A 20,315-nucleotide genomic window follows, 5' to 3' on the forward strand; every position below is an offset into this window, starting at 1 on the left:
GAGACGGATATTTTTGTTTCATATTAATGTGCTCGGACTGTGAATCTGAAGGCTTGCAGATAAATTGAATAAATTTGTGCATGAAATGTAGTTATTCAAGATTACATACACTATTTGTACTCCAATAGGACAGCGATAAATCTACGAACTTGCAACGCTAACATCCATGGTTCATCTCCTCGCGCTGAACACAACAGATTGACGAATGTGGGTTTGCTCTAAAACAAACACATGCACACATTATTCGATTCACCTGTGTCATGTAGCTATTATCAGAAAGTTGCTGTAAAATGTGACTCTTGTTCTGCGTTAGTGAAAACCGGATTTAAATAATCTGGATGCATGATATTCGGCGTTTACTTAGCGATAGATAAAAAGATAAATTCTCAAAGTTCACTCTCAGGTGTTTTTGGATTGCGTTACCCTGTCTAATCTGCTTCGGTGCTATAGTATACCACTGTATTAGAGGTCAAGTTTTTGATAATATTCCCGCGTAGGTACAGCGAGACACACTGAGATTGTACCTTCTCTGACGCAGTTACTTTCAGTGTGGGAATAAATACAGTATAGCATAACATAAATAATACTGTTGTGTCATCAGTGTTAACAGAGCTCCAACAGTTGTGTTAAATCAGATGTTTATATAATAATGTGAACAGTTGTTAACTTCAGAATTATTTTTGATAAATCAAGAAAGCTGTTGAAAGTGTGTGTGTGTGTATGCAATTTTGTTTTTTGCATCTACTTATTGTGCGAAGGTATTGACAGCAACCACCGCGGACTTGAGTTAAAGGGACCGGTAATTTGTCCGTACAAGTTCGTACAGAATGATTAACTGTTTTAAAAGGAAGAAGAAGAATTACGAGGCCCACTGTACTGGTTTTAAAGAGAACTTAGCTGAGGGCAATACGGTATTGTACCTCGACGTTGAAAACTCTCGGTATAAAAATGGTGGGTGTAATTTGTTTTATTTTGTCGTGTAAGTTACACGTAATAATATGCATTTGATTTTTGTCTCGTATTTGACTGTATACAGTACAGAGGTTGTTATATGTTTGAAAATAACTATATAAAGGCTTATATATATAAATTTCGAATTGTTGAAGTTTGTTCAATCTACATGACAAGAAAACGTGGTCAGTTATGGTGAAGAATAATAAAAAAACTATTTTATTCACTTCGCTGTGTACAACATCCTTTATAACAGCATTCTTTTCCAAATAACTGAAATTCGTTAGCACGGCCATTCTGAAACGAAGACAAATATGCTTCCTTTTATTTATCACTGTTTAACTGGTGTGTATTTTTCATTTTTATCATTCCTCTCTCTCTCTCTCTCACACACACACTTTTATGGGCGTTGCAAAGCTAATGAATTTCAACGTAAGAGAATGAACCATGTATACATGACGTTATGTCTTTTTTTTTAATGTTAAGAAAGTCATATTTACATTAGGGAAAAGCATCATAATCAATTATTACTAATATCCAGTCGGCCCCAACAACCTTGTGTCATCTATTTTCTTTTGTGTGCACATATAATGTTTAAGGTATGAAACCGGGTACATCAAATCTTTTGTTTCACTGGTAAAAATGTTTGTCTTCAATTTTTGTCATATTTGCCCATCACAAAATGTCTTTCAGTTTGTTTGTTTGTTGTAGTTTTTAAGTATAATAACGTAATGAAATTATTTTGACTAAGGAAGCTATAAGTCATTTCCCCGAAAAGGTACTAAAAGTCACCTGGAGGGCTCACCTATTTTAACTACTTGCATCACCATACAGCAGTGTGTTGTTTGACAGTCATTCAGTAGACAATAAAGTGACGTCACGTAAGGGACGCTTAACGATTCATTTTGTTCTGTCGTGACGTCAGTAAAACGTGTGCTTGCCATGAATCACGAGAAGGATTATACACTGTAGGCTATGACACAGCATAGGCATGAACTTGAAAGACAAGAAATGTAAATATTTATTAATCTTAATTTTAGTTTTATTTAGCCCTGAAACAACATTTCGGTAACCTTGTGCAGGTGCATCTAATTATTATCGTCGAGTTTGACATCTACTCCCTTTAAGCTGTTTATGTAGCTGTAGGGAATACTTTTACGTTATTGCAGGTACAATTTTCTATTGTTGTATATATATATAAGTACATTTTTAAATAATACGAGTTCTATATGGCTTGAATAACGCATATGTCGGTAGAGGGCAGAAAATATAATAAAACATTATGATACGGTTAATAAGGTATCTTTGTTTTATGTATATTATGAAAAACATTGTGAACAAGTGCAGTTATCTTGTTCTATCTATTTGGATCTATTTGCTGAATCTATTGAGGGGAAGTCAGACATCAGCATCCCCTTTTCGAAACAGTTTAAACCTACGTAATAGAAAACTCAATAAAGAAACTAAAGAAAATTAATAAAAAAAATGTAACGTAGTGGGGTGGAGTCTCAATCCAAAGGCAGTTTCAAAGATGGAAATTCATGTATACTCTAAAAGTCATTTTCACCTCGTTCATGGTATACCATTTAGCCTTACACACAGGCACTGAGATGTAATCATTATAGAAAAAGTTATGTAAAATTGAATAGTGACTACTATTTTCCAAATACAAGAATGTACAAATAATTCTTATAATTTTAAGTTTTAGGTGCTTGGGCAGTTATTGTGCTGTTGGTGGAATGCTAACCATATTCGTAAAAGAATTTTGGCTTGTGACATTCATTACTACAAGTCAAATTTGTATGTACAGCAAGTTAAGAACATCAGAAATTTGAAAAATAATGCTATAATACTTTTGCAGTAAAAAGACAAAATGTAATCTCAGTAGTGTCAGTAAGCAACTTTATTCAGTATATGTTAGTGTATTACTTTATAGTTTGTTTTAATACCAGAAAATAAAAACAAACTGGAGCCTTCATTGCAACTGTGCTAAGCACAATTTCCTATTGGTTCCATCACATTTCAGCTTTGTTGGATGTTTAGTGTGCCTTTTCCACTGTGATGTGGTTAATCTTGCCTGTTTATGTTTAGCATGACACATAATCAATAATGTGTGTTATCCATCTAATTGTTAGAAATACTTTATTAAAAGATACTTAATATAATGATTTTTCAATGTTTTGAGGTCATATTTTAGAGCTTTACACTTGGTGGAGATTGCATTTGCTTGTCTAGTGTTAGCATACTTATATACATGTATCACTAAGTATAGTATTACTTAATAGTAGGGATTATCATGAAAGAAAGTAGCAGCCATTAAAATTGCCTGTATAAAACCACCTTTAAAATGTCTGATGTTAATGATGAATATTTTATAGTGTCAGCTAAACACACATAAAGCTGATTGTATTTATAAAGCCACTTAAATCACTGTATGTGTTTTTATGGAATTAATCAAAATTTCACTATTTCAATGAATTTTCATCTAAGACAATCATACAAAAAAAATAATTGTGAACCTTATACAGAAGAACTGCATTTTGTTCAAAATGAATACTGAAATGGTTTATGAAATTTGTATGTACAGCAAGTTAAGAACATCAACTTTAACTTCCTTGGGCATATGATTGCATCTAAGAGTAGGCTGGTGGACATCTAGATGATTAAAATTAGATACATACAAGTGCCCCACCCTTGGTACTGCTGGAGCACAAATATGTACAGTTTCGAATTAAGGCATAAACTAACTAAGCTACATCTTAGATCCTCACAATATATGGAGTTTTTTTAGCCACTTTTAAAAATGAAAAACTGACTCCATTTCAATATTTTTATTATGTGGCTTTTAACTTGACATAGCTTACGGCCTCAGAAGGTCATAATCTAGCACTGAAAATATTGCACATAAAGTGAAACAAACAAGAATAATAAAACAAATTAAAATTTTATTAAGATAAGTAGGGATTGATATATACATAATTGACTTCATTATAGTGATATAGAAAGTTTTAAAGCTACAAAAAGTATTGAAATAATCAAATCAAAACTACAAAATCTAGTTAGTTACAACTTGAAACAATTTATCTCTACTTTGGCTCAGAGTACATAATTACAGTGATCTCCAAAAGTGGGGTTAATTTTTTAATTAATTTTAAGTAACTTTTAGTTTTGTCTTTCATACTTTTTGTAGCATTAAAACTTTCTATATCACTATAGCTAGGTTCAATATATCCCTGTTTGTCTTTATAAAATTTTTAATTTTTTGTAAGTAAATAAAATTAATATAATACTATAAACTGCATCAGTTAGATATAGGGGATAAAATCAGCACCATATAACAATGACAGAAAATTTTATAAAGCAAGATCCAGACATCTAGTGTTCAATTCAAAACAAATCAATACTCATAACAAATTCCAGCTTTATAAATTTCATAAATGGCAAATGGAATAAAATATTTAAAGCACAGTGTGTAGTCATAACACCAAACAGTGTTGTGAGTATTTTTATCTACAAAGTATAATCCAAAAAACAATGTGAATACATGAATGAGATTGGCAATGGAGGAGGATGGTGTTCAGTTATTATTGATCTATTTAGGTGAGTGTTTATAGTTGGTGTTACTTTGTAATAAATTTTTAAAGGGTACTATTATGTTACTTTCAAAACCTTGTGATATTTAGGGGTGCATAATGTGAATGCAACTGACTACAGAGGGTGAGTGATAGTAGATGTTAGTACTTTGTAGGTTAAGGCACATAATATTCAACCCTACCCTAATCTTCTGTGACAGCTATGTTGTCATTCATTTGTTTTTTCTTAAGCTTTGACTGCAGACATTATATTTTATCTTGTTTTATATATAAATTTATATTGACATTTGCTGATTTTATAAAGAAATAAGTTATGGTATACATTAATCTTTTAATTTCTATAAAAGTGATCTCACCAACCAAAAGTGTTTTGTCAGAATCAGTATCAACTATTTAGACAGCTGTAAGAGGGGAACTCAAAGTATAACATGTTTATTGTAAATACCTAGCTCTATGAGAGGAACTCAAAGTATAATGTGTTTATTCCAAATACCTAGTTGTAGGTGAGGCACTGAAAAGTGTAATGTGTTTATTCTAAATACCTAGCTGTAAGAGAGAAACTCAAAGTGTAATGTGTTTATTCCAGATACCTAGCTGCAAGAGAGGAACTAAGTGTAATATGTTTATTCTAAATACATAGCTGCAGGAGAGAAATTCAGTGTAATGTGTTTATTCTAAATACCTAGATGTGAGAGAGGAACTCAAATGGTAATGTGTTTGTTCTAAACACCCAGCAGAGGGGAACTCAGAATGTAACATGTTTGTTCTATATACCATTGTGGGTAACATGAAAATATAAACTTAAAATTTTAGTTGTTGAAGTTATATAATACTCTTTTGTTTAATCTTTTTAGTGTACATATGAAGCAGTGTTTGATTGTCCAGATTTTGAAATACATGTTACATATACTATCACATTTGTTGTGTTATGCATATAGATAACTGGGCTAAATCTTTATGCTAGTTGATAATTAGCAGCTATGGGAAATAAGATGTGTATAAAATGTGTTTTGAGTGTCCTATCTGTTTTTTTCATCCCTAGTATACCTGTATGATTTTTTACAGGACCTCCAAACAGATTTGCCAGAAGAAAATCAGGTAAGATGAAAATACATGTATGGGATCTTGTTAAGATAACTGAAATACATTTGATTATGCACATCTATACTTTATAATCAATTTTTCTTAATTGTTAAATAATGTCATTTTATCTTGCATCTTAATTTGGGGTTGAATAGTCTATAATACTGTTTAATCCATGTTTATATGTGGTGAAGCTCTGGATTTTGTAGCAACTAACCTACATTTGAGTCTTCAGTATATCCATAAAATATTTCAAGCACTTTAAGCTGTGGGGCACATTGTAAGAGTGACTGTTAGTCCCTTAACATGGGTGGTAAGATGTTGTTTATTGACTGTCTTTAGAGGTTAAGTTGGGATGAAACAGTCTGGAAGAGAGTTATTCTTATTAAACCATAAGCATTCCTGGTCTTATGATCAGAATGTCAAATTTCTATTACAAATGGTAGTTCTATTTCTTTCAAAATCCTAATATTATTACTGGCTACTTTCTGTCTGGTTAGTAATTCAAAATTAGGGATGATGGAAAATGACTTCTGTATCTCTGCCATAGGTATGAAATAGAAAAATACCTCTGACAAACATCAGTTTTTTTATTTTACGTTAATTATGAACTTTGAATAGTGATTTTAAAACCTAATTACATACATTATTAAAATGTACCTCTGACAAACATCAGTTTTTTTTTATTTTATGTTAATTATGAACTTTGAATAGTGATTTTAAAACCTAATTACATACATTATTAAAATGTAACTCATCACTTTTTATTTGAAACTAACCTTTGGTACAGAAATTTATTGGAAAACTAAAATTATGGGCTAGTGTTTTGTTAATACACTTTTAAAATTTTTGTGCAAAAATGAGAATTTTTTTATTCTTAATTCATGGTGAAATGCATCAAAATGTACATTTGTTGTCAGTATCATTTTTTTTCCTTACAAGTTTCATTTTATTTTCCTATAAACATAATAAACATTCTTACAAAAATTCATATTATAAACTTTCAATTCCATCAACATACTTCACTTTAATACATAATATAAAAGTTACATTTTATTTTACCAAGTACAATATTCCTCTAATTTTCTATCTTTTTCAGTTTTTGCTGAACACTATGATCCAGAAGAAGATGAAGATGATGATAATGATAAGGTAAGAGAAATAGGAAAATACTTATTACAGTTAGTCATTGTAGATGTTTTGACACATGTAAAATAAATGATTGATAAATTATTAGGTATTATTTTAAACTAAATTTGCAATGCTGTAACTTAGATGTAGCTTGAGGGAACTGCTAATGATAATGTAATGATCAAAAGATTTTCAAAAGATCAATAAACAAAAATAAGGTTGATCAAATATATTTCTGTCAAGCATTATTAATTTACTATGCCTAGAAATTTTAGAGTTTATATCAGAAAGTTTATTTTTGAACTCGGCCTACATCTTATGTCATGTGAATATAGCCTGTAGCAAATGCCATTCAAAAATGAATTAGTTATGAATACATGGACTGGACTTTTACATTTTTTTTCTCAAAAGATTTAAAAGAACTGTCCAGTGAAAGAACATATTATAGTGGTATTTTTTTTCTTATATTTAAATAATAGACATAAAAATATCTGTCAGTTCTTTCTCTCTTTGCTAATTTGCTGCAAGTGTATGATTTTTGTGTGAAATACCATTTTAAAATCTTTAAGCTATTTTACATACCCATAATACTGTTTAAAACTTAAGAATTTGTATTGATAATCTGAGTTTTTAATTATTTATATTTGTAAATTTATCATACTTACATTTTCACCTCCCCAGTTATATTTTAACTTTTTGTTGTTGTTAATTATGCTGTAGTGCAGAAAGGTATTTGTTAGTAGAACATCATTCAAAACTTTGATTTCATTTGTTGTTTTTGTTCATAAATTTAAAACAATGCTTAGTTGTTGTATGTAATTAATCTTTTTTTTTTACAACATTTCATAAGGCTTGTCTGCTGTGACCTTCCCAGGTTTATCATATTATTTTGGTGTTAGATGGCTATGAAAGACACCATTGTTCAGAACTGGTTTCATGTTAGATATTGGTGCCTTGAAAGGTGATATATACTTAAGTTTCAATAAACAAGTTTATACTTATGGGTACTTGTTTTCCTCATGCTAACATTGTTTTGAAAATCAACCAATGGAGCTTAGATATAAAAACTTTTAGATGTTTATTGTCAAATGTTGCTTAACTTCTAAGCTGAAACAAAAAGATATAACCTTCAATAATGTTTATTTAATTTATAATTGCAGGTTGTTTATCCTAAGTCTGATGAGCAAAGGCAACAGCTGGCAGAAGCAGTTAGAAATATTCTTTTATTTCGATCACTTGAGCAGGTAGCTAGAGATAACAGCAAGATTAAAAAAACAGTCAATTCAAATATATTTACAGGAAGCATGTAAAGAATCAATATTCAACTAAATGTTATTCAATGAGAAGAAGAAAGGCTTGTATAATTTTTACTCCTGGTGTCTAACAGAGTAATGTTATTTGATAGTTCCATTTGATACATAGATACATTTGAAAAAAAACTTATGTATATTTTAATGCTTTTCATTGAAAATAAAAAAAAACTTGTTACCAAGAATGTTCTCTGTAAAATTATAAATTCAGTGAATAAAATATCTTTTTTTATTATATGTAATTTCCATTTAGGATATTATAAATCAAAATAAAATGTAATAACACACTCTTACTCAGCTTTCAACTGATATATGCATAAGAATTTTAGAAAATTTGAAGGTAACAACGATTATTTTTTGTATTAGAGTTAAACATTGTTGACAAATAAATTCACAATGGTTAAATTAGGTGAAATCCCATATAACTACAGTATACAATGTATAAGTAAAGAGCAAGAATTTGCAATTTTGTTATGAGTGAAGTGATTAAGCTTCAAATAAATACTTAAAATATTAATTTTAGTTATTGTTTTTTAATCAAATGGCAACAGGTGAATGACTTCTATATTCATAATTTTGAAAGTAGTTGTTTAAGTATTGTAAAACTTTTAAGTTTACTGATTTGGTGGAATATTTATCTTATTGTGTTTGTTAGGAACAAGTTCAGGAAGTATTGGATGCTATGTTTGAGAAAAAGGTAAGAATATATTTTCTGACTATTTATTTGTTGTGTGCATAAATGTTTTAATTTTCACATGTGTATTTACACATTTTCCAATCAAGTAACTTCAGGTAGAATGTTAATTCTATTTCATTTTATTTTAATTACTACTCTGTATATATGAAATTTGAAGATTAGGTTCTAGTTTTTGTCATTCTGAAGCCAGCATTTAGTTTGAGAAATTTTACAAACTTTTTCTTTCAATGAAGTAGTTTAAGAAAAAAGAAAACTTAATTTTAAATACTAAATTGAATGTTTTTCGTACAGTAACATGCATGATATCCTCAAATTATTTTGGTTTGTTTATAATCTGTAATAAATGTTATTTTTGGTTATTCTGATTAATTTAGTTATACTTTATCATTTCATGCCTTGTTAATAATTGTAATAAGCTTGATGCTTCATCAGTGGCACTTATTCATAGCTTAAAGAAACATATTGAATTACTTCTAGGTTCAGATGGGAGAAGTTGTTATTCGTCAAGGAGATGATGGAGATAACTTTTATGTTATACAAAGGTTATATTTGTTTCTATATGTATAGTTTGCACTGCTAATGATAGAAAGAAGTGTAAAGATAAAAAGAGAGAAATATGAAAATTCTCAAATTCTATCATGCATGTCTGAGAAAACATTAAAATTATTTGAGAATGTTGTAACAATAAACCTAAAAGAGATAGATCTTTTGTGTGCTTTAGTATTCTGCTAGATGCCACTGATTGGTTGGAGAAACATCATCATTAACTTTATGAAAATATATTTCAATAGTATTAGTTAAAGAGAAACTTATATTAGTATGTAAAAGTGAATAGAAATGTAGTGAATTGTTTTGCATTTTTTATCTCAGCATCCAAAATATGAATAGAACAATGACTTACTGTTTAAGAAACTTTATCTTTGATCCTAGTATTAACATCTGTTTAAACATTTGCAAGGCTATCAGCTCAAATCTACAAGAACTTATCATGGGAAATTTTCCATAATGTCTTAAATACATAATATTTTTCTCATTAATTTAACCATCCCTTTAGAAAAGAATAATGTTTACTACATGCAACACAAACATAAAATACAACAGTAGGTAACACTTTAGAGGTATGTTTGTGTATATTTAATCTTAGTGTTAATGTAACTACATTAGCTTGCTTTGTAGCATTACTATCTCTTGTAGATATTCTGTATGACATGGAGTACTGTTAAAATAAATTCCTTCAGTGCTAAAAAATAAATATAAAATTAATTGTTCTAAATATGACCACATATCATATTGGTGTAACTTGTCGTTTGCTCTTTGGATTTCTAAGAAACCTCTTCAGATATGTTTTAAAGTTTTTCTCAACATAATTGATGATTGTTTTGTTACAAAAAAGTTTCAGTTACGCAGTTCATTCAAAATATTTTTTCTTCTATTGTAGAGTACAGGTTTTAAACTAAATATCTATTTTTAAGAATTAGCAATTTATTTATTCTTTTTAATCATTGCAATAATAGTAAATAATAAAAATATATAGCAAGAGAGAAAAAGGAAATTTTAACAAGAAAGGATAAACTTTGGCTAAATAAGTTGGCGTGTTTGGCTAAAATTATAGCATTAACCTTGGTCAAAGCAACATTAATTCATGGTAGCATATGGAGATGTTAATAACTAAGTCAGTCACTATCAATAATATACAATGATAAAAAGTGAAACATTTAGAAAAAGTGCAGCTGTTCTGAAGATGGAGCTACAATAGTTAAACTCTTTGTAACCTTTGTGCTAACTATACATTATGAGCACACAATTATTTCAACAGTAATTAGTCTCTCTCTTGTTCTTACTTTATTATTTCAGTGTTTAATTCATATCACAAATACTCTGTTTGTGTATTATATTAATAATTTTCTTTTTCTCTTTTAATTAGTGGAATCTACAATATCTATGTCAATACAGATCAAGAACATGAAAAATTTGTGGGAAAATACGATAACACTGGAAGTTTTGGTGAACTAGCTTTGATGTACAACCAGCCTCGTGCAGCTACAATCAAGGCTGCAACTGATGGATCCCTTTGGGCTATGGTAATTTTTTTGAATGATTGAATCTTTGCAATGTGAATCAAAGTTTTAATTCAGAATATTTTTTAGGTCATATGTAAAGTAAGAAAAGGGAAAAAAGGGTCAATAAATATATCCAAGAAGTTAGTAGAATAAATATCAAAGTGTCGGAAGACTCGGGAGAAATTAGTTAATTGTGGAATTTGTACATTTTAAAGAAAAATGTTTTTAAAAAATGTTTCCTTTTAAATTTGTAATATACTGTTTCAAACATACTGATATTCTGAATATGCATTTAAATAGTGTCTGGCTTCTTTGGTTGGATTTCTTTTTGTTGTGGTTTTTGAATTTAAGGTATGAGAGGTGAAATGCATATCTTAGTGTACAAGAATCTAGTCTTAATCAAAATTCATTATGACAGTGTGTGTATGTGTGCATGTTTGGTATTTTTACACTTGATTGTATTACTTGCTCAGGTAATTTAAATATTTATAGATTAATAAACTTTTTTTAACACAAAAGTAGGACTACACATAGCTTCTTTTTTCATTATATCATGTGACTACAAAAAAATGATTAGTTTCAAAGCTGCATATTTTTTCTAAAAACAAGTATTTATTTTATTTGTGATGTACAATTGTATATGTGCAGGTCATAAGGCATCAGACAGATTTTATGACATAAGATGCAATATATCTGTATATTTAAGCTTTGTATGCATATGGTGAAAAATTGCATTCAGCAACTAAATCAAAGGCATGTTTACAATATACATGAAACGTAAACTGCTTTGTTGCTAGAGCAACCTTTTTCCTTTTTATTAAAACTCCAAGTTTCAAGTTGAGAAACTGAAACTGCAATGACTGCCATGTCTTTAAAGTAACATTTTATACTTTCAGTGTTACTTGATCAGTCCTAGTTTAATCGATTTCTCATAGTTTAGATATTTGTATAAAAATTATGAAAATAATTTTATTTTAAGATAGTTGACTTGGATGAGTCTGAGCTTATGAAATGTACAATTTTGCATTATCATTGATCAATATCTAGATAGGTACAGATTCATAATATAAATTAAAAATAACATATGAAAAATAGTTTACAATTGAATTAATCATGTTTTAGGTAGACTTTTCAGTGCACATCAAAGAAAGCTTAAATAAAGTAGATCAATTTTATATTACCTGCAAGGTAAAATATAATTTGTACAATAATATAACAGCCTCTTTGGAGGCCTGACACATTGATGTCATTATATTTTACCTATTTCTAATTACTTTATAATATGTCTTAATTTGAATATATTAATTTTTCAAGAGTTACATGTAAGTTTGTATCCCCCAGGTGAACATGTACAAAGGTTATAAACATACATAAATTCTTTTATATACATTGTATTACAAGCTTTAGCCTTTGTCTGTGTTGCCCCCCAACCCCATCCTCTCAGGCTTATCTATGTCCATCTTAAAGAGTGATACAGATACTTGTACAAGTTAGTATGAATTGGAGACCCTCTTGACTCTTTCCCTTGAATGTGTTTATTTGGAATGATCAATGAAGTTGGTAGACTAAGGATTGTAAGATACCCTATTTTAACTTGAAAATGTGGGATCTCATTATTCCTGTCCTGTGTTGATGTTTTAGGAAATTCCTCTTCATTCTAGCACTTATAATCTTACTGTGAATAAGGAGCCAACCAGTAAAGTAAAGGAACATTGTGTTATATCATTAAATATTTTGTTCATTTGTTTACATGTTTATCTGCATTTACTTTACTCCCCATGTATAGCATATTACACTACCTAGCATTTCCATTACCTGTATTTTACTAATACTTGGTTTCTTTGTGGTGGACTCAATGTATCTACATAATACAGGGTGTTCGGAAAGTCACTGTGCAGTTTTGTAATCATATTTTATTCAGTCTATTTCAAGCCAGCAACTGATAGCAGTGTTTAGAAACAAAATAAGAAGGATCCAGGCCTGCTGTATTTATGCCACTTTCAACATTGTTTATAATTGTCATTCATATTTACCTCCTGTATTCTATATTGAAACATGTCTGTTAATAAATATATAAGTGCACAGTGACTTTCCGAACACCTTGTATAACTCCAGTTGTATATTAAAGTAATTTGCACTTACGACATATGTCTTATAGAAGTATTTGACTGTGCATCTAACAGGTTCCCAGTATTCCTGTCTTTGTTTTACCATGACAACTCTGTTGTGATACCTTTCATCAATCCATCTCTTATCCAAGGCTCTTCATAGAAACCCTGAAGGGTTTCCTGGGACATCTTCAGCTCTGGCCCTGCAAACATCATTTCTTTGTTGTTGGGATCTTTGGGTCATGGTGTCATATTGTCATGGACACATCTCCTGGCTACTTATCTACAGGATCTTCTTATGGCCGTGATTTTGAGGCTGTATACATTTGACATGGTTTTCTAGTCTTTATTAATTGAGGTTCACTTCAGTCCAACTAAAATCCACCCATTCTCATCTGGTAGCCTGTTTGTTCCAGTAGTATCTGAGTGTGGCAACTATTTCTTTCTCCTGAATCTCCCCTTCCTAGTTTTTTTTTTTTTCCTTTTTTAGTTTTGGTGACTACCCAGTTGGTTTAGTTCTGGCAACCTTCTTTCATTGGTGGAGCCCTTTAATGTCTGACGTTTGGGTTCACGGAGTATTGCCAGAGGTTTTGCCTTCCTATTTCTTTCTCTTCTTCACTTACCTGTTGTGCCTGTTAACTTTTCTCCTCCTCAAGATTCCTTTTCATGCCAGCATCTTTCTGAGGTGATACAAGACCTCATTACCCAACAGCCTCTCAAAACTATTCCACACATTTGTTTTTTTTTATTCCCCTCGCATGTGTAGTTCTTAAAAAGACTGTGGACCGGAGACTGGTCATTGGCTGTTCCGTCTCAGAACATGAGGCAGGAATGCATTGATTATGGATAACCAAGGTGGAGGTTGGCAATGTTTACCTGCATATTCCTTTCTCAGAGCATTCTCATCCACAAGGCTCATATTTTGGTGGGCATCCCTCAGCCAGATTTACATTATTCAATGATGCATCTTGTCATATTTGAGATTCATTGGTTGACCACTGAGTGGCTTCAGGTTGTTGATCTGGGGAGGAACATTCTTTTCACATAAATGTCCTTGAACTGTCCTTCATATTCTTTGGGCTTTTGATAATTTTCTTTCTACTTCCAGGGGCTGTTTGGTCATGATTCACTTTAACAATTACAGAGTGGTGACTCATATCAATCACCAAAGGTGAACCCTGTTAATATCTTTTATTTTACTCCCTTGGATATCCACTTTTGGGCCCACGATCATCATATTCATTTAATAGTGTGTCATATACCAAATGCTTTTAACGTCTTGCTGGGTTTTCTTTCCAACAGTTTCTAGTTTACCCACCAGTGTGGTCCCTTCATCACCTTGTTTTACAGTGGTTTCATGATTGATGTGGCACCATCATATCATTGCATTTCCTACCTACCTCTGTCACCAGTTATGTTTGTTCTAGTCCTCTGTTCCCCATTCTTGAGCTTTGACTATATATGCCTTCAATCAAGATTGGTCAAACAAGTTCTTTTATATTTATCCTACTATCTGACCACTTCATCGGGTAGTTTCCTCCATCCATACTGCTTTATACGAAGTCCTTCTGGTTGCTCATTACTAGCTTGCTCAACTGTGATTTCCATGCATAATCTAGTTACAATTTTCCTCTTGTTCCTCTCCTCTTATTTCCCAACGTTCTTCATCAACCAAAGTTGCAAGTTCTACATCCAACACTTCACATCTGGCTTTTGTTCTTTTTAATTGTGAGACTCAAGTTAATCTTGTATGTGGAGGAAATACAATATCAGAATTTATGATTTTCCTATGCCTAAAATGTATTTACGATAGGTATTTTCTTCCATTCACACTTTCCACCTTCCTTCCTGCAATCTTCTGGTGCTTGTCTTCTACCAAACTTTGAAGTAATGTTATGATAATGGCACATAGACAGTGGTACTCTCCTGTTGGTGGAGAGATGACATATGTTGGTCTGTATAAGAGACATGTTGGAATATTTTATTCCAAGAGAGAGGGTGCAGAAGGCTTGTGGCATGCATTATAAAAAAAGTTTGTATGTAGAGAGAGCAGCACCAAACAGGAAAAGCTAGTCTTGTGAGCTAAGGGAAGTACCTAACAAAAATACATTTTTAGTATAGGAGAATTATAACTTCTAGCAAAAAATTATATATTCCAAAATGGCTGGTATAGGTAGAGAAAACACTAATAGAGGAGTGAGCGATGTTTCAACCTTTTTCAGTCATTGTCAGCTACCAGTCAGTAACCCTTTTTTTGTGAACCTGACGATGACCGAAGAAGGTCGAAACAATGCTCGCTCCTCTATTAGTGCTTTCTCTACACATACCAGCCATTTTTAAATGTATAATTTTCTCTACAAATGGGTTTTCTCATCATCCCAGATTATAACTTCTAGCATATACTGGTACCATAGCTTCTTTCTATATAGTTAAGATGCTTCATGGACAGCACAACATGACAGTTATTTCAGTATGTTCATTCAAGCAGACCCCTTATGACATGTCCTTGGTTCAAGTACATGGGAATTCTATAGAATGATAAATATACTCAGCCTGGCTCTTTCATTTGTCATTAGGGATCAGTGAATCATTATTATTCTATAGTAACTATGAAGAATTAGCACCATAAAATGGAAAGAATGACAAAATATTCTCTTATCCTAACACTTTTGCATAGTACTGTATATTCAGTCATTATTGTTATCACTAAAGTAATTGTTTTACTGTGTGTACATAATTAATAACCAGTAATTCAAATCACAGTATTGTGGCATATTTTATTTTTCTTCAAGCAACTTGTGAAATCCTATTGTTTTTGTTTTTTTTCTGTTGTGGCCTTATTGTTTGCTGACAGTTATATTATACCAAAATGACTTTGCCACTAATCATTTATCATCTCCAGGCTAGATATTATTTGGACATGTATGTTTGTTTTGTTCAAAGCATCACTATGGTAACTGAAGAAAAACTTTCCACAGATGATAAAGGGGCTCAATAATGTTTGGTTTTTATGAATAGCTTGTTTAATTAGATGAGTTATTCTTGAGTATAGTTTAAATTTTTCTGTGGTCTTTGAGCTGTCAAGACTATTTTATCAATTATTTTTAGAACTCTTCATTTTTTATACCATTTTTGCACTTTGTAAATAACAGAATGGCTTTTCATTTTGAAATGTATATCTATATTCACTGAAAGTAAAGTGTGATGTTGCTCATATATTGTGTAATAATATTTACATAATACATAAAATTTGTTCACTGGTAATTTTGTAAAATAACATTTATCTACTGTGTGATAAAGCTTTCTTTTTAATATAACTCTATGTTGACTGAAAAGTTATTAAAGCAGTAAAAATAAACTTCAGGATCCAAGTCCTCTAACTGAGAGTCAAGTCAAGTTGATACATGATTGTTACTGTATTTTATGAATAGTTCCATTCTTTCCAATTCATATCGTATATTACTCATAATATTTTAGATATTTGTCTCCAACAAATATTAACCTCATTTATCTCTGAAGCTTAAAATACAGGGTGTTTGGAAAGTCACTGTGCAGTTTTATAACAGCATTCATTCAGTTTATTTTAAGCCAGCAACTGATAGCAGTGTTTAGAAACAAAATAAGAAGGATTCAAACCTGTATTGATGCTAACGAGGGTCACTTTCAACATTGTTTATAATTGTCATTCATATTTACCTCCTGTATTCTATATTGAAATATGCCTGTTAATAAATATATAAGTGCACAGTGACTTTTTGAACACCCTGTATATTGAAAGCTTATCTAAAACTTGTATGGTATAGAATTGTTTCTGTAGAAAGTCATTAAAATGTAATTCCTCTTGAATTTGGTTAATTCAGAGTCGACAAGTTTTTAGAAAAATCATTCTGAAGAGTGCCTTCAAAAAGAGGAAAGAATATGAAACACTTTTGGAAGGAGTGCCATTGCTGCAGTTTTTGAATGTGAGCATCATTTTCATGATTCCAAGGAAACCATCATATTGATCAAATATTCCTTTTCCTTTATTAAAGTTGTCTAATATTGTTTTAATAATGGTCATAATATGCTGTTTGCCCTATCTCTGTATTCAGAAAATTAGCATATGTGTAACGTTTTTAACACTTAATGTATTAACAGAAATTTAGCATTGTAAATATTTTATAATAAATAAGATGTAATTCTTAAGTAGTGTATATAAAATTAACAATCTCATATTACAAGATGTGTTACAGCAGGATCTCTCTAGTCTATGGCATTTGAGACTAATAGTGGTACTTGTATGATTGGTATTTTAGATAATTCAGCGTTTCAAAAGTTTTGTTACTAATCATGTTGTGAGAAACTTGCAAGTATTATTTTTTTAAGCCTTCCATTAGGGGTTGGGTGGAATTCACCCAGCTCGTAACCATAAAAGGAACCATGAGAGTAATTATACTTTGATGTTTGACAGTATATGTATATCTTTGTAAAATTTTGCAGATTATTGGTAAACATTACAAGGCTTTCATACAGAAAACATTAGGTTTTTGAATTAACTATTAAGGTTTTTTAATTGAATATTTTATCGTAATTGTTTTCTTTCAGGATGTTGGTTTGTTTGTTTGTTTTGAAGTTAAGCACAAAGCAACACAATGGGCTATTTGTTCGCTACCCACCATGGGTATAAAAACCTAGATTTGAGTGTTTAAATCTGCATATATACCACTGTGTTACTGTACACAGAATGTTGACAATCCAACATGCAAAGAAATTTTGATTTTAAGATTAAAAATACTTTTATGCATTCGAAGATTTTCACGTTTTACTTGCAAAATTTTAATAACCTTAAGATAATTAACAAATATTTTTGAGAAAACTTTATATTTTATCTATTTTTTTTTACAAATGTGTCTCTGTGTGGGTTGGTTCTGTTTGACCAACTTTATAACCTTTATAAAAAATTTTGAAATAAATGTAAGTTATGCTTATTTTTTAGAATGTTTACAAATTATAACGTGAAAACACAAATGTTTATTATGAATAACTTAAATGTCATAACATTATACATATACATATATATGGTGGTTATTTTTATTATATTCACCTTTCAACAGTCCCTGCCTAACATTATAGCAATTACAATGATAGTGTGTGTGTGCATTCATGTTACCATATTCAAAAATATAATACTCTCCTTTACAAAGTGATCTGTCATGGCTGCCTTCTTGGCCATCAAGACTTGGGCAGAGTGTTCACCTCTTTCCTTTTGAACTGACTGTCTCTTTGACTATAATCGTCCCTTTATTCTGGTGGTACTGAAAATGGCCCTTCATTGGTCTGGCAGTACATTTGTTGGACCTGATGATGTTCACTATGACATGCTGCGCTATCTCTCTCCTGCTTCTCTTGATATTCTTCTAATTGTTTTTAACCGGGTCTGGTAGGAGGATGTTTTTTTCAAAGCCTGGTGCCAGACTATTATCTTACCTTTCTCTAAGCCTGGGAAAGATCCCAAGATTCCTTCAAACTACCGTCCAATTGCTTTGATGAGCTGTCTCTGTAAGACCTTAGAGAGGATGGTTAATGCTCATCTTGTTTGGTTCCTCGAATTAAACAACCTCCTCTCACCCACCAAGTGTGGGTTCCAACGACGGCACTTCAGGACGGACCACCTAATTTAACTTGAAACATCAATCAGAGAAGCCTTTCTCAAACACCAACATCTTGTATCAATATTCTTTTACATTTAGAAGGCTTATGACACAACATGGAGGTATGGCATTTTGTGATACCTCCATATATATTGGTTACATGGCCATTTACCCCTGTTTATTAAAAATTTTGTAATGGACAGGAGATTCCAAGTTTGTGTGGGTTCGACACTTTCCCGTTCTTTTCTACAGAAACTTGGGGTCCCTCAGGGTTGTGTTTTGAGTGTCACACTTTTCAATATAAAGATAAATGCCATCACTCAACAACTCCCTCTCACTGTTGCACTGGGGCTCTACGTCGACGACTTTCACATCTCTTGTCAGTCGTCAAACATGAAACATATTGAGCGGCAACTACAAATAGCCGTCAATTGTGTACTGAAATGGACCACAGAAATGGCCTTAATTTCTCTCTCTCTAAAACCATTTGCATGCACTTTTGCTGCCAACGGGGTATTCACCCTGATCCTGAACTCCGTATCAGCGAAGTTTCGCTGCCAGTGGTCCCTGAGACCAAGTTCTTGGGGCTTATCTTTGACCGTAAGCTGACCTTTATACCACACTTAAAGCAGCTACGGGTCAAATGCGCAAGAGCACTGAACATCCTCCATGTCCTCTCTACCACCAGTTGGGGAGCGGATAGATGTTCCATGTTAAAGATATATCGTCCTCTTATTCGATTGAAACTCGACTATGGATCAATGGTCTATGGCTCTACCAGACTCTCGGCCTTAAAGATGCTGTACCCCATTCATCATCAAGGACTTCGATTCTGCACTGGAGCTTTCCGCATCTCCCCTGTTCAAAGCTTATGAGTAGAATCTCGTGAACCTTCTCTGCAACTTCACCATTTGCAACTGTCTTTACTATATTTTTCGAAACTTCGTTCCTTACCAAAGCATCCCACCTGGGGATGTGTTTTCCTTCCTCAGTGGGGCATACTTTTTTCAGAACAGATGATCTGCCATTGCTCCTTTTGGCCTCCAGACGCAGTTGGATGAATTGGGTCTGTTCTTGGATAACATTGCAGAATCCACTGGTCAACCTATTCCACCATGGCTTATTACAGTCCCCAAATGTGACCTTTCTTTAAGTCATCTGAGAAAGGCAGATACTTCTGATTGGAAGTACCGTCTTTTATTTACTGAACATCTTTCGAACAATCTTTCCATTCCAATTTATACGAATGGTTCCAAATCAGGTAACTCTGTGGGCTCTGCCATGGTTTGTTGCTGTTCAGTAGTTGCACACAGAATCCCCTCTACAGCTTCTGTGTTCACTGCTGAACTGTACGCCATATCTCTTGTCCTGGATCATATTGAAGCTAAGCAGTACTCCAACTGCAATATTTATACTGACTCGCTTAGTTCTCAACTGGCCCATGAATCGCATCACACTGGCTCACACCCTGTTCTCTCTGATATTCAAAACCGACTGGCCCATTTCTCATTAACATCTACTTCTATCCAATTTTTCTGGACACCAGGCCACATTGGTATTCGCGGGAACGAGCTTGCAGACATGGCAGCTAAGTCTATCTACTCTGACACTATCACCACTGTCTATTCCGTACATGGACTATGGTCCTGTATTCAAGGCTCGGCTCCGTACCAGCTGGCAGTCCACTTGGAGTGAGCAACGCAACAAGAAGCTTTTCCAAATAAAACCCTATATTGGGCTTTGGCTGTCTAG

General features: G+C 32.0%; 1 protein-coding gene across 4 annotated transcripts in view; it reads left to right on the forward strand.

Annotated features, from left to right (window-relative positions):
- Window positions 1-20,315, forward strand: part of LOC143235053 (cAMP-dependent protein kinase type II regulatory subunit-like) — a 101,763-nt gene that overhangs the window by 69,034 nt on the left and 12,414 nt on the right. For 2 of the 4 annotated variants that reach the window (XM_076472812.1, XM_076472815.1), the window contains exons 2-8: window positions 5,610-5,642; window positions 6,727-6,779; window positions 7,919-8,002; window positions 8,724-8,765; window positions 9,243-9,307; window positions 10,690-10,846; window positions 16,794-16,895. In XM_076472812.1, the coding sequence (XP_076328927.1) occupies window positions 5,610-5,642; window positions 6,727-6,779; window positions 7,919-8,002; window positions 8,724-8,765; window positions 9,243-9,307; window positions 10,690-10,846; window positions 16,794-16,895 (536 nt within the window). Of the gene's footprint in view, window positions 1-506; window positions 952-5,609; window positions 5,643-6,726; window positions 6,780-7,918; window positions 8,003-8,723; window positions 8,766-9,242; window positions 9,308-10,689; window positions 10,847-16,793; window positions 16,896-20,315 lie in introns of those variants that run through there. The other 2 variants (XM_076472813.1, XM_076472814.1) reach the window with 2 other exon arrangements.

Source organism: Tachypleus tridentatus, chromosome 12 (genome assembly GCF_004210375.1).
Source record: "Tachypleus tridentatus isolate NWPU-2018 chromosome 12, ASM421037v1, whole genome shotgun sequence".
Classification (NCBI taxonomy): domain Eukaryota; kingdom Metazoa; phylum Arthropoda; class Merostomata; order Xiphosura; family Limulidae; genus Tachypleus; species Tachypleus tridentatus.